Source organism: Balaenoptera ricei, chromosome 19 (assembly GCF_028023285.1).
Source record: "Balaenoptera ricei isolate mBalRic1 chromosome 19, mBalRic1.hap2, whole genome shotgun sequence".
Taxonomy (NCBI): Eukaryota; Metazoa; Chordata; class Mammalia; order Artiodactyla; family Balaenopteridae; genus Balaenoptera; species Balaenoptera ricei.
Window position 1 is genome coordinate 6,245,991 of NC_082657.1, and position 14,700 is coordinate 6,260,690.

At 53.4% G+C, this 14,700-nt stretch overlaps 1 protein-coding gene and 1 long non-coding RNA gene across 2 annotated transcripts; both read left to right on the top strand.

The window, feature by feature from the left end:
• The first annotated feature begins 294 nt into the window (after positions 1-294).
• On the top strand, positions 295-4,951 carry KLK1 (kallikrein 1). The gene is made up of 5 exons (XM_059905958.1): positions 295-398; positions 2,172-2,331; positions 3,590-3,876; positions 4,023-4,159; positions 4,748-4,951. Exons 1-5 carry the CDS (start codon positions 353-355, stop codon positions 4,901-4,903), a joined length of 786 nt encoding a protein of 261 aa, XP_059761941.1. The 5' UTR covers positions 295-352; the 3' UTR covers positions 4,904-4,951.
• A 649-nt stretch (positions 4,952-5,600) lies between these two features.
• LOC132354255 (uncharacterized) lies at positions 5,601-11,349 on the top strand. The gene is made up of 2 exons (XR_009499217.1): positions 5,601-6,189; positions 11,100-11,349. It is a non-coding gene; the product is annotated as an uncharacterized LOC132354255 (long non-coding RNA).
• The last annotated feature ends 3,351 nt before the right edge of the window (positions 11,350-14,700 follow it).

A 14,700-nucleotide genomic window follows, 5' to 3' on the forward strand; every position in this document is an offset into this window, starting at 1 on the left:
TTCTGCTTCCTCTTGCCCCACCTCCACCTCCCCTCGCTGGCTCTGTCCCCAAGAGCAAGGTCCCAGGAGCTCCAGGCCCTGCCCTGTCTGGCTTCAGGCCCCAGGAAGGCTTCCAGTGCGACCGAGGGCCTGCAGAACAACAGCTGCTGGCTCTCCCGCCCCTTCCACAAGCGCTGGGGATGGGAGAGGGTTGTCCAGCCCCCAGGAAGCAGGGGCAGGGCCTTGGCCAGCATCTGGGTGCCAGCAGGGCAGGGGTGGGGCCCTGGGGGGATGAGGGCTATAAAAGGCTCCTCGAGGAGGGCTCCCCAGCTCCAAGCTCACAGCCTGCCTGCCCCTGGACACCTCTGTCATCATGTGCTTCCCGGTTCTGTGCCTTGCCCTGTCCCTGGCAGGGACTGGTGAGACAGTGGGAAAGATGTGGGAGGGCGGTCGGGCCCCGGTTCTCATGCTGCCCCCCGGCCCCGCTCCATGAGTCCCTCCCCTCCCACATGGCACCGCAGCCTGCACCCCTGCGACCCCGTCTAGCCCAGACCAGGACACCAGGCTCTCTCTTATCTCTCCCAGCCCCACCCTAAAATCCAACCTGGCCCCTCCTCAGTGTCACCTTGCTTGCACTAGGTCCCTGCTCCCTCGGGAATAACCAGACTTTTCTCCTCTTCCCCTCTCAGATCCCTGCCCCCACCCACCTTACTAAAGGGGCAGATCCTGGGCCATCTCTGTCTCTCTCTTCCACAGAGCCCCCCCCAATCCCATCAGATGCTGGGACCCTAATCACCCCCTCCTATCCCTAGTTCTCTATGGCCCAGTGGTCCGGCTCTTGAGGCCCCAAATCCTACCACACCCTGGTGATTTTCCCCATCCAGCTGTCAGCTCTCAACTAGCTCCTTCAGTCCTGACATCTGGTCCCCCGCCATCCCCCCAGGACCCCAAATTTCACTAGACACCTATACTTCTTCAAAAACAGACTTTCTGGTCTGTGACTAAGTAGGCCTCCCATCTGGTATCGGGGGTGGGTTCTGCAAATGTCGCTTCCTCACCTCTTTGCTCCAGAACCCCGCATCCCACAACCCCAGCCTTTTCCCCCCAGGAAAAATATCCAGAACCCACAATCACATGCTCCTTTCCTTGGAGAATTTCCATCCTTCCCCAAGTTCCAGCCCTTTACCAACCAGAATCCCTCCTGCGCAGCTCTGGTTTTCTGGGAACCCACCCACCAGGATCCCAACACGTACCTTCCCAGCCCAGCTGTCCTGCCCTAGGTACCCCAACATCTGATTCTAAAACCCCACATCAAGTGAGTTCTCTCTGTGTTCCCACAGCTGTTTGGCCCCTGATATGCCTCCTCCTCCATTCCTGTCCTGGCGCTGCTCCCAAGAAAACCCCAGATCCCTCCAGTAGCCTCAGCCCATGAACCCCAGCCCCATGAGAATCACCCAATCCCAGAATGACTGTTATTCCGCTCTCCCTTCTCCTGAGCTCCCTCCCAGTCTGACCCCAACCTGGTCCCGGGGCCCTCACTCTTGTTAGAATGCCATTGCTACATCACAGGACCCCTTTCCCAGCCTAATCCTTTCATTCATTCTTTGATCTGGAACCCCAAATTCTCTCAAATCTCCCAGCTCCATTCCAGGAACCCCCAAATTCCCCAGATGCTCTTCTTGGCCCCTCTAACCTAATTGCCCAAATCTGCGTTCTTTCCAGAAGCCCAAAAGCTCAACCCAAGCCCTAACTATTTCATCAGCCTGAGAGCCCCTTAATCCTCCAAATCCTTCCTCCTGCAGCCTCTGACCTCGTCTCTTGGTGCCTTTATCCTTGGTTTCCCCTCTCAGAACCCATAGCCTCCTGTCCTGCAGTCCAAGAACCCAAATCACCCAACCCCCTCACCAGATGCCTGCTCCAGATGCTGTCTTGTTGTTCCCTACCCTAATCCCGGGGGTCAGCTCTGTACTCAGCCTAGTCTCCACACCCAGGACCAGCCACCAACCCACAATCCCAGGGATGGCTCCAGAATTCCAGGCCCTTCCCAACACCCCTGGCCCATGTTCAGACCCCCAGCTCTGGTCCTCTACCCCCATGAACCTCCAATCACACAGCTCAGCTCCCTCTCCTAGCCAAGTCTCTTAGCCCCATTGCTAACTCCACCCGACCTGACCCAGCACCCCCATCCACAGGTGCTGTGCCCCTTATCCAGTCCCGGATCATAGGAGGCCACGAGTGTAAGAAGCATTCCCAGCCCTGGCAGGTGGCTCTGTACCGTTTCAGCAGCTTCCAGTGTGGCGGTGTCCTGGTGGACCCCCAGTGGGTCCTCACAGCTGCTCACTGCAAGAGTGAGTGAGTAGGGGCAGGGGATCTGGAGAGGGGGGCACACACAGGATCAAGCAGCCAGCACTGTCCCCTCGGATAACCTCAGGGGAGGCTGGGGGACCTGAGGCAGAGAGGGAAGGTTGTGGTCCAGGGTCACAAGGAGAGGGGCAGGGCTGGGACTGGATGACCCCAGGGAAGCCCTCTCCATGTGACCCTGGGTCTCTTGGGTCTGTCCTGTTGTCTCTCTTTCTGTCTGCCTCTGTCCTATCTCTGTGTGTGTCTCAGTAACTGGCTCTGCTGTGGGTCTCTCTGTGTGACTATGATTGGTCTCTCTCTCCCTCTCTCTTCTGTCTCCATTTCTCTGTGTCTCTCCCTGTCTCTGCCTATCTCAAGTCTCTGCTGCCATCTCTGTCACCTGTGTCTCATCCTCCAACTCTCTTCCCTGTGTCTCTGTCTCTCTCTGGGTCTCTGCCTCACTCCCTCTCCCGTCACTGCTGAGCGCACCTCCACCCCAGAGAAATGGAAGAGATTAGCCATCCCTGGGCAGCACCTCCCTCCACGCCAATCATCCACTCCAGGGGGACACAGAGAAGGTCTAGTGGGGGCAGTGGAGGGAAGGAGGAAGGAGAAGAGGAGAGAGGGAGCTGGGGCAGGAAGGGGACGCCGACCTTGGGCTGGGGGCCAGGTCACCCGCCTGCTGGGGAACCAGCCCCGCAGCCCCAGCTGCGGCGGAGCTGGTCGCCCCGCCCCCTCCCCTCCCCTCCCCCTCCCCCTCCCCCCCCCCTGCCGTGCTCCTCCGTTTTCTCTCTCACTCTCTCACCCCTTTGCCTCCTCTGTCTCTATTTCTCATTCTCTCTTCTTCCTTCCTCCTCCCTTCCTCACCTGGTCCGTTTCTCACTCTCCTGCTTCGCTCTGTCCTTTCCCTCCCTTCCTCTTTTTTTAGTCTGTTCCTCACGGTCTCTGTCTCTTCCTCCTCCTGTCCCCTGTGTGCTCCCTCTATCGCACCGTCTCCCCTCCATCTTTCCCATCCTCTCTACTGTTCCAAGCTCTTCTTTGACTCCATTTCAGTCTGTCTCTGTCTGTGACATTGTCACATACTTTCATGTATTTACTCGCAGTCTCTTTGTTTTCTGTGACTCTGTATCTTTCCTCGGTCTCTCTCTCTCTCTCCCTCTCTCTCCCCCCCCCCCCTTCTTGTTTCTCTTTCTTATTTTGGACCCTTCCTCATGCCCTCCCTTTCTACCTCCTCTCTCATTCTCATCGTCTCCATCTTCTCCTTCACCAGCAATTACCAGCTCTGGCTGGGTCGCCACAACCTGTTTGAGGACGAAGACACAGCCCAGTTTGCCCATGTCAGTAAGGACTTTCCACACCCCAATTTCGACCTGAGCCTCCTGAAGAACGACACCCTCCCCCCAGGGGAGGACTACAGCCATGACCTCATGCTGCTCCGCCTGGAAGGGCCCGTCCAGATCACAGAGGACGTGCAGGTCCTGGAGCTGCCCACCGAGGAACCCCAGCTGGAGAGCACCTGCTATGCCTCTGGCTGGGGCAGCATCGAACCAGATAAGTGTATGCCAGGGCCACGCCCTGCAGCCTGGAGCCCAGGCACCTGGGTGTAAGGGAGGAGGGGGCTGGGGACCTGGACTCTGGAGTCTGGGGGAGGAGGGCTGAGGGGGTGGGGTCTGGCCACAGCCGTGTTTCTCCCTGGCCCGTAGTCACTTACCCAGATGACCTCCAGTGTGTGGACCTTACTGTCCTGCCCAATGAGATGTGTGCCAGTGCCCACCCCCAGAAGGTGACAGAGTTCATGCTGTGTGCTGGACACCTGGAGGGCGGCAAGGACACCTGCGTGGTGAGCCAGTCTGTCCCCCGAGCCTTGCAGTGCTGGGGGAGGGGACTCAGGTTCTGGACAGGGGTTCAGAGCTAAGCAGGCACCTGTCTCCATAACTTCGCAGTTGTAGCCCTCTGCCCCCTTTCCTTCCTGTATCCCCATCCCGGTATCCTGGGTATCTCCCTCCTGTACATCATAATTCGCCTGTTCCTCTAACACATGCTTACTCTCCGGTCAGAGAAAGCTTCTCCGGAGAGGTGACATCTGAGACGAGCCCTGAGGGCGGGAGTGTCCTATAGATGGGTCCCGCTCCTCCTCCCCACTGATCTGTCTGCAGGGACCATCCTCCTCCTGGATCCTCCCTCCCCCCCCAACCCCGGGGAAGAAACTGGACCCTGAGGTCCCATCCCCATTGGCAGGACTCAAGCCACTGTCCCCTCTGTTGGAGTCCCCGCTGATGTTCTTCTGGGAGGGGACTCTGGAGACAATTGTCTCTTTCCCCAGAGATGGGGAGTCGCTGTCTGGATCTGTGCACCCAGGTCCAAGTGCTGGAGCCCCCCAGGCCCAGCTAACCTCTCTCACACTCTCCCCCTCCCCCTTGTGCTGTAGGGTGACTCAGGGGGCCCGCTGATCTGCGAGGGTATGTTTCAGGGAATCACGTCATGGGGCCACATCCCGTGTGGTGCCCCCAATAAGCCCTCCGTCTACACCAAAGTGATTTTATATGTGGATTGGATCAAGAAGACCATGGCTGACAACCCCTGAATGCCCCCGCCCTGTCCCTTACCCCCAGTAAAATCGAATATGCATCAACTCCTGGTGTCATTTGCCCTTCCAGACGCTAGACACCTGGGAACTCGGGACCCATCCGGCCCGGACTAGAGCCTCCCCAGCCCTCCCGGTCTCTCTCGGCGGGAGATGTGCAGTTATGATCAGGGGGGAAAGGAAGGGTCAGAGGCAGGTGTGGACAAAGAGGCAGAGAAAGGCTCAGACCCCAAAGGACAAGGCAAGAACTCTGAGCCCCACTCTGCCCTGGGGGAGAGCACGAAACGGAGGCTCGGACTCAGAGAGATAGGGCCCACGTTTTATTGTGGCACGGAAGCCAGGGAGGGGCGGGGGGTATAATTGCAAGCCACGCCTCCCTGGGGCGGGGTCTGTTCCGCCGGGGAGCGGGGCTAAATCAAATGCTGGGCAGTGTCGTGTCGGCCCCGGGCAAGACTGGACATCCTGGGGCGGTGCTGGCCCTCGGAGGGGTAGGAACTCCTATGATGAAGTGCGGCTTCGGGCCACGGCCAGCGAGGGCTGGACGCCTGGGGGCGGGGCCTAGCTAAGCTCGGGGGCGGGGCCACACCAACAGGCCACACAGCACGGGCGGAGTGCGGAACTGGAGGGGGCGGTGTTGGACTTCCGGGGTGGGGGCAGGGGGAGGACTCTGGGCGGGAACAGAGCCGCAAAGGGAGGGCCCTGGCTCGAGGGGTGGGGCTTTGCCACCTGTTCTCGGAGGGTTCTTAGGGGGTGGGACCTCCAGGGAAGTCTAATCTCGGGCGCGTGGCCAAGATGAAATGGGTGGGCCCGGCACCTGGCGGTGGTTAGGCGTCAGTGTCCTGAGAAGCTCGGGTGCAATTGCTTAGAGAGGCTTAGACGGGGGTTCTTGGGGGGGAAGTGACGTGGGCTCTTCCTCGGTGCTCTTGGAGTCCGGGTCTGACTGCTGCTGTTCGGACTCGGACTTCAGGGTGCTCTGCTGCGAGACGCACCGGCGGCGGCTCACCCGCAGCTCCGTGGAGGGCCCCCTTTTGCCCCACATGCCCACGTAGTTTAAGTAGCTCAGGGTTCCTGGGGGTGGGGGCCAGATGGGCTGCTGGACTCCGAACCCCGCCCTAGGCCCCGCCCTCTCCCTCGAGGCTGACCTCCCCGGGGGTCCGCCCCAATCTGGCCAGAAGCCCTGCCTGGTATTCTCCCCGGGTGCCACCCCCTGCCGAGACCCCGCCCCTTCCTCCCGAGGCCCCGCCCTCACCGGCCCACAGCGTCAAGGCGCCGGCGCCCCAGCACAGGTAGGTGGTCACCAGGTAGGATACCTGTGGCCTCGGTTGGAGCGTCTCGCAGTTGGCTACAAAGAGCGTCAGGCTGAGGACAACCAGGAGCCCTGCACTGGGGTGGGGCCAGAGATGGACACGAGGCTGGAGAGGGACCCCGAGGCGCCCAGAAAGAGAAAAGAGAGACATCCTCTCCCACCCTCCATGACAAGGGCGCGCGCGCAAACACACACACAAGACAGAAGATACCAGGAGGGGGCGGAAAGAAAGAGGGGGAAACAGGAAGAGAGTGAGAGGCCCAGCACACTCACCCCGACTGAGAAGGATATAGAACTGAGAAACACACAGGGAGGGTGGGGCAGAGAGCCCAAGAGGCATTCAAAGACAGAGACCCAGCAGGACAGAAACTGAGACACACCTCCCCAAAGCCAGAAAGAGAGCCCCGGGGAGAGATGCTGAGGTGGGGAGGGCACCCCTTCCCCCAGGGAAACACTCACCGATGCAAAAGCTGAGGGAACTGAAGATGAGGTCAGCCTTGTTAAGGCGGCGGAATACTGGCCGGAAGGAGAAGCCCATGGCCAGGAGGAGGAGTAGACACAGGATCAGGGCCACGATCATGAAGCCCATGCTCATGTGGATGAGAACTGGAAGGGAAGGGGGAAATGCCCCAGAGTCACCCCCGGATACTCTCCAAGGTCACCCTCCCAGCTCATCCCCACTGACAGCCCTGAGCAACATCCCCAACAGACACCCCCAAATTTTAGCTACAGACATCCTCAAAATCACCCCCACTGCCCTCGCCAAAGTCACCTCCTTGAAATCCCAAAATGACTCCTACTCTCACAAGGTCAGCCCCACGTACCCATAAAGTTAACCCAAAGTCTTTAAAAACCCACCTTCTTTAAAAATTGTGAATCACTATGTTGTACACCTGAAACTTATATAATACTATAAGTCAACTATATCTCAATTTTTAAAAAAGTCATCCCCACTTGCACCCTCAAAGTTGTCCCAAATCACCCTCTCTTACCCCAAAGTCAATCCTAGACACTCTCATAATCAACTCCACACATACCTCCAAGGTCACCCCACAGATGACCCCTGAGTCACCCCCACTCACATCCTCAAGTTCACCCCACAGAATCATCTCTATTATTTCTAGAGTCATCCCCACAGTCACCCCTAAAGTTATTCATACTCCCAAAAGATGCCCCACAGCAAATCACATTAATACCTTCCATACCAATCCCAGGCACTCCCAATAGCACCCTTAGTCACTTTAATCACCTCTAAAGTCACGCTACTTCTCTCCCACTCTTACCCCAAGTTTCCCTAATGACCCCACTCACACCCCCAGACCTCCCCAGGTATCCCAATGTCACCCCCATTCACACCCTAGAGCCCCTCACAGACAGTCTCCAAATCACCCTCCTGACATCCCCCAGAGCACACACACAGATGTACACACAAGAAAATTTCCAAATACTCTAAAACCAAAGTACCTAAAAGACGTAATCACACTCAGTTTAAAATTGATATTTATCCAATTTGCATTTCAGTATGACAGGAGTTTCAGCTCCTTCTGAGAATTACATCTCTCCCTTTTAGCCCTTTCCTACTTTGCCTCCTTTTGAACAGTGCAAGACTATTTCAGCCAAATGAGCTAAAACTCCATTTGCTTTGTTTCTGGCAAACTGAACATATTACAAAATAGAAATAGTGCTCTCAGGATCAATCACATAATCCTGGTTGAGAGTTTTTCATGACATACCCTGCCCTCTGGGGCCACAGAGGTAGTCATGTGACTCTGGCTGAGCCAATCACAGTGCCCCATGACCCAGACAGTGGTGATTGGCTCAAACATGGGCACATGACCAAAGCCAACCAATCAAGCTCTGCCCAGGGACTTTTTCTAACTGAAGCTGTCAGGGACCAGCTCTTTCTTCTCTAATCAAGAGGATTATGAGCTTGGAGCTGCCTGAGCCTTGGACCCAGCCTCCTAGGTGACAGGAGAACTGAGAGAGTAAAACTAAGAAGAAAAAGCAGGCAAGAGAAGGAGAGAAAGAGAGTTGAGATGACACTCAAGTCCCTGGCTCTTGTCTTCCCAGAGACAAGCCCACTCTGTAGTTTGGTCAGAAGGGATGGGCATTTGCAGCTTACCTCCGCACCATGCATTTCGCCTTCCTGCCGTTCCTCACTTGGAGTCCCAGTTATAAGCCAGTCAGTACGTTGCATTGCTCTAGCCACCATGCTTGGTTTGGGGGTACCTTGTGACCCAGTCACACAGGACTTTTGCAGGAAATTTCTGCACTTTTTTTTCCTGCCGGACCTGAGGTCTGAGTTGTTAGCAGTTCTGCCAGTCATTCTTCTGTGTGTCTGCTTTCAGGTTCATTCCCCGCCCTTCTCTGTTCTGCATTACAAGGACTACATTTCCCAGCCTCCCTTGCTCACTGACTTATCTCTGTTTGGCTCATGGGAGGCACTGGCAGAAGACTGGCTCTAGCGAGAGGGGACAAGCCAGGGTCTTTATTCTCCTCTCTCTCTGCCTCAGTTGGTGTCTTCAGCCATCGATGCATTTCTTCTGTGACTGTAGCCACCTCTAAGCAAATCCCAGCATGAGTCTGTGCCTTCCAGATGGCTCCGACTTCCAGACTCCAGTAATACTACTTCTTCCCTTTGTCCTTCTGGCGTAGGGGCCTAGCAGCTTCCTGAGTTGCTAATCCCTGATTTGCCTCACCATTCCTACTCGGCTTCTCAGCTCTTCTATTACCCATGAAACCAATTCCCTATATTTACTTCCCTCTGAAGCACCTAGAATGATTTTTTTTTCCTAACTGGATCCTACCTTGCCACTACATGGAGCCTTGAGAATGAAGCCCACTCAAGTAAGTAACCAAGAAACAGACAGACAGTAATGTCTGATGCAATCCCTTGCTTGGACCGCTGAATGCAGCCATATCTGAAAGTATTTCTACCCCCATACTTTTTCACTTAGGTGAACCTGTAAATTCCTTCACTCAAGCTAGTTCAAGTTAGAGTTTCTACCACCTGTGATCCAAAGACTTATGACTGATTCAGGTCCCTTCTGTAGGCTCCTGGCAAGGAGCACAGGATTCAGTACTGCCTGAATACCACCCACCAAAATCACAGTCAAACCCTAAAACACACACACACACACACACACACACACACACACACATAAAACCATAATTGAATGTTCACCAAAAATCTAGAAGGAGAAGAACTCCCCAAAGCTGAGGAGCAGTTGGTAAAGTCACAGAGGCAAAGGTGGAGAATTTAGACTACATAAAAATCCTAAATTTCTGCACCTAAAAAATAATTAAAACCCTCACAACCTATTTGTTATTTCTTTATGCCAACCACAAAGCTTTGTATATTCTTAGCATTCAATAAATGGTGATTTACCTTTAAACGAGAACTGTAACACTGCCATGTGTGTTTTTTAAATGAAATATAAATAAAAATAAATACATGCCTATATATGTGTGTGTATGTATATATAGTCTTATGTGTATATAACCATAGCCATTTTCTCATATATGCAGAGACTTTGACTAGCAGAACACATAAGAGCTTAAAAATGGCTTCGTAACATCGGTTGCCCCCAGGAAGGGGAACTGGGAGGGATGGGGGACAAAAATGAGAGGGAGACTTTTGCATTTTTTAAAATGTTGAACCACGCAAATATATTACCTGTTCAAATAAAATAAAAGTCATTTAAATTTTAAAATAAGGAAAAATTTTTAAATCACATAGAGGGATTCCCTGGCGGTCCAGTGGTTAGGACTCTGCGCTTTCACTGCCAAGGGCCCAGGGTTCAATCCCTGGTAGGGGAACTAAGATCCCAAAAGCCGCGTAGTGCAGCCAAAAAATAAAATAAAATACAATAAAATAAAATCAAATAAAATCACACAGAGTTAACATTTTAGAACAAATGAGGAATGTAATGAATATTCGCCATTCTTTTTTGTCTTCCCAGTGCCTTTGAACACCAGTCCTATGTTTGGGGAATTTCCCAATGTTTGTATCCACACTTCCCAGCAAGGAAACCAGCCTCTTACTGCTAGGACCTCAGCATGTGACCAGGTTCCACCAATAAAATAGAGCCACGCTAAACTTGGAATCAGCAGCCAGGAGAAATAGCCGTGAACTCTATTCTAGTCGGAGTGGCTGCAACTTCCTCCGGGGTCCTGGGGCAGCAGAGAAAGAGGTTCCCCAGTGGAGTCCAGGCCTGGAGAGACTGGGGTCCACACGCCAGGCTACAGTGTGTGTGACCAGTCAGCCAGTCCCCAGGACTCTTTCGGCACAGTCTTCATCACTCAGTCAGTCCCTGGAGCCCAGTTCCCTGGCCTCACAGAGAGTCTATAAGCTCCGCAATATCCTGTGTAAATCTATTTTCTGCTTAAACCAGCTTGAATTGGCTTCTGCTGCTTGTCATGAGAATCCTGACTTCCATATGGGGAGTGTATATCAAAGCCCTACAAAATTTCCTCAGCCCTTTTGAAGCACTGCTATTCTGCTCTTGGGAATACATCCCCCAAAAGGAGTCATGCTCAAAGAAAGTATTGTAAATAGAGGGGGAAATTGTGCACAGTTGCTTTTGCCCACCCAGCATCCATTCCCATTCTTTTGGCAAGAGCAACTTGCTATTGTTCAGAGGAACTCTCTGCCCACCCTCTGTCCTTGTGATTCTGACAGAAATGACCCCCTCCGTTGACTCTTAAGAAAAGCATGTGATTCAGACCCAGCCAGACACAGCATGACGTCCTCCTGACCACAGCAAATGATTCAGGGAGGAGTGAGAAATCCCAGGGTAGTTAATCTGATCCCATCGGAGCTAATCCTGAGAACTTTGTGTGAGGGCCACAGAAGAAAACTTATTCTCTTTTCTTCTTCGTTGCTTACAGGAAAAAAATGGGACCTGGGAGCTGCTGAGAGCCCCATTGCCACTGTATGAGCACAGCTTGCCTGAGGGCCCAACACAAAAGAATCCTTCAAGGAGAGATGGCAAGAGACAGATACCTTTTGAACACCTGGATCCCGAAGCAGGGACAATTTATGCCTGCAGACTTTTCCGTAACTTGAAACCAGCTTGAGTTTGAGAGGTATAAGAGAAAGAGATACTCAAAATAAATAAATAAGATTAATACCACACAATATTCTGGAAGTTTTATGAGCACTTATTTGAGATCTGAAATGAAGGTAGGCGCATTGGCTGGTGGGGTGGCGGATCCTTATAATAATAAGAAGAAATCTGGGGGTAGCACTTACTATGTGCCAGGCACTGTTCTAATTCCTTTACGTGTTTTAACTCACATATTCCTCAAACAGCCCATGAATTGGTACTACTATCACTGACATTATAGAAACGAGGAAACTGAGGCACACAGGGGTGACGTAATATGCCCAGGATCACCCAGCTACCAAGTGTCTGAGGCAGGATTCAAACCCAGAGCTCTGGCTCCAGGGTCTGGGCTGCCTCTGGGGCAATGCTCGAAAGCACTGGAAACGCGGAGACCTACAAGGAGGCAAAATGTTTCTGAAGGAGCTGGAAGGCTCTTGTTATCTTAAAAAAAAACACACACTATTTTAAAAAGAGTGAGAGAGAGAATGAAGGTGTCTAGCCATCTAGTCATGAGGCAGATTGGGTTCTGGCCAAGTGTAACGCTCTTTTTCCCATGAGCAATGACAGTCCTGTTTCCTCATAAGCCCACATATAACTCCAGGAAGCTTCCTCATAAGGCCTTCAGAGAATCTCCAGAGACCCTCTCAAGAATTCTAAAGATCCCCCCCCCCCAACCAAGAACACCCAAAGAGATTCCCCCAGAGATTCTCTCCCCAGATCATCTCCAGAGACCACCCCGCCCCCAGAGCATCCCAAAGCCTGCCCAGGCTCCTACTGACCGGTGACTTGGCCCAGGCTGGCGCACTTGTGCTTCCCGCAGTTGGTCCAGAAGCCCAGGTAGCCAGTGTAGGAGCCCTGCAAGTAGGCCATACGCCCATCCATCATGCTGAACAGCATCAGGGTCGCCAGGATGTTGAAGACAAGACACCAGCCCCGCAGGACAAACTTGCGGTCCTCCTCCCAGGCAGAGGCTTGTTCCGCTGGGAAAGAAGAGAGTTCTGGAGGCCTGGCTCTGCCTGCATCACTCGGTTGCGTCCTAGTCTCCATCTTCGAACACAGCCACGTCTCCACCCCCACCCTAACCTTGCCTTTTACCCCATTCTCAATCCCCTTCCACCCACAGCCATCTTCCCATCCCCACCCAAACCCCAATCCCAATTTCATCCCCACCTCTGTTTCCTGTGCCATCCCAGCACCATCCACAGCCCCGTGCCATCCCCTATATTCTCCCTGTCCTAAACCCCGAACACAACTCCATTCCCATCTCTAGCCCTAATGCACATCTCCTCTCCCACCCACCACCCATCCTAAACCCAGACCTACTTGTTTTGTCTCCGACCTCCTCCTCTGCTCCCTATTCCGCAAAGCCCAGCTCCATCTCCACTCTCAACATCATCCCCTTCTCTCCATCCCTGTCACATATCCCAACCCGGGACACAGACAGCTATGATACAGGTTCCAAAGTGTGTTCACGAGGCCAAGACCCATGGTGCCCAAAGAGTGAACACGGGTGGTGCACCCGACATTCACCAAGGGCTGTGATCTGCCAACCTTCCAGCTGGCAGGGACCCTGACCCCGCACTGCTCACTTACCTCCAGCTACGCTGGACTTCACAGGGTCCCTCCCGCACACCAAGAGGCTACCTTGGGGCCTCTACACCCTGAGTTCATGCTCTGATTCATGCTCCTCCCTCTACCTGGGGCACTAGTCTTCCACCTTGGCCCGACTGCCCCAATCACTCTCACCTCCAATATCACTTCCTCCACATCTCCTTTCCTGAGCCCTACCCCACCCCCAGCCTCAATTCTTAGCCAGGTTGCCCATTAAACACTCTCACAATACAATGTGCAATTCTCTCGTACGTGCACATCTTAGACTTGGGATTTATTATTTCACTATTTATTTCCCTGCCAGTCTTCCATGAGGGTAGGGAACCAATCTCTTCTATTTCCCGCTGCATCCCTATTGCCTGGTACAGAGCCTTTGGTCTTTGTTAACTAAAAAGAATAATGAATGAATGCATGAATTAATGAATGAAGGGATGGATGCATTAGTGGTACCCAGTAATAGTCATTCCCTTCTCTTCTTCTGAGGTACATCCCAACGTGGATTTCGGAGGAAGTTGGGTCTCTGAGTCTGGAACTCAGGAAGGAGCTTGGGAGATGGAGAAAGAAACTTTTAGGACTGAATCAATACCCATGAAATGTAAAAATTCAACAGGTTTTTCTTACAATGGGTTCTGAGCCCTTTTGCATGTGATCAACCCATCTCATCCTTATAACAACCCTCTGAAGTATCATTGTCTCCTCTCACAGATGAGGAAACAGAGGTACAGAGCAGTTAAATGGATATTCATGTAATTAAAGACATAAAAGTTTATGGGGTTTTATTTTTTCCAAAAGATCATCACTAAAGCCAAAGGAGAGGATGAAGGAGACAACAGTCCGGAAAATCCCCACTTCTGACTGGAAAGGCGGCATACACTCTCTGGGATGCTTGCACCCTTGCTGACCTCTCCTGAGCCCTTCTTGAGCTGTAGCTGGGTCTGCCTCCTCTCCCCAATCCCAGATTTTTTCATTTTTAAAATTTATTTATTTTTTGGCCACGTCACGTGGCTTGTGGTATCTTAGTTCCCCAACCAGGGATGGAACCCGTGCCCCCTGCAGTGGTAGTGCAGAATCCTAACTCTGGACTGCCAGGGAAGTCCCAATCCCCAAGCCCAGATTGGAGGTCTTTGAGGGCAGGGAACAGGCCCAATCTTCTCAGGGTCCCTGAGACTCAGGGAAAGGTGAGGAGAGACAGAGGAGAAGGAAAGGGAGCAAGAAGACACAAAGAATTTCAGATGGAAATAAAGGGATGAAATTGATTCAGAGAAGGCCCTGGGACGGGGGGAGGGTGGGAACAGGTAGGAGGAAGGAATCAGAAATTCAGATCTCAGGCCCTCCAGAAACTGCAAGAATTGATCTCAGACAAAGCCCATGACCCAGCCCTGACACAGCCCTGTCTAGCCCTGACCCTACTCTGGCCCCCGTTGTCTCCACTCCGACCCCTCCCTTACCACCTCACCCCACTCTGACCCCACTCTGATCCCACCCTGGCCCCTCCCTGATCCTGCTCTGTCTCCACCCTGATTGTTCCCTACCCTCTACCCAGACCCCTGCCCTGTCCTGACACCTCTCTGACCCAGCCACGACCCCTTCTTGACCCAGCCCTGACCCCACCAAGACCCTACACTGAGCCCACCCTGACCCGGCCCAAGCCCTCATATCTCTCACACGGGGCTAGGGTGGAATATGAGTCCATGGCCAACGTCCCAACCTCCTGGAACCCCTCCAACTGTCATGGAACCTGCCCCCTGCCGCCAGCCAGGCCAGACTGAAGC

Coding starts and splice junctions, on each gene's coding strand:
- KLK1 (XM_059905958.1), top strand. CDS start 353: ATGTGCTTCCCGGTTCTGTGCCTTGCCCTGTCCCTGGCAGGGACTG. Junction 3,877..4,022: donor CAGCATCGAACCAGATAAGT/GTATGCCAGGGC, acceptor CCTGGCCCGTAG/TCACTTACCCAGATGACCTC. Junction 4,160..4,747: donor GCGGCAAGGACACCTGCGTG/GTGAGCCAGTCT, acceptor CTTGTGCTGTAG/GGTGACTCAGGGGGCCCGCT.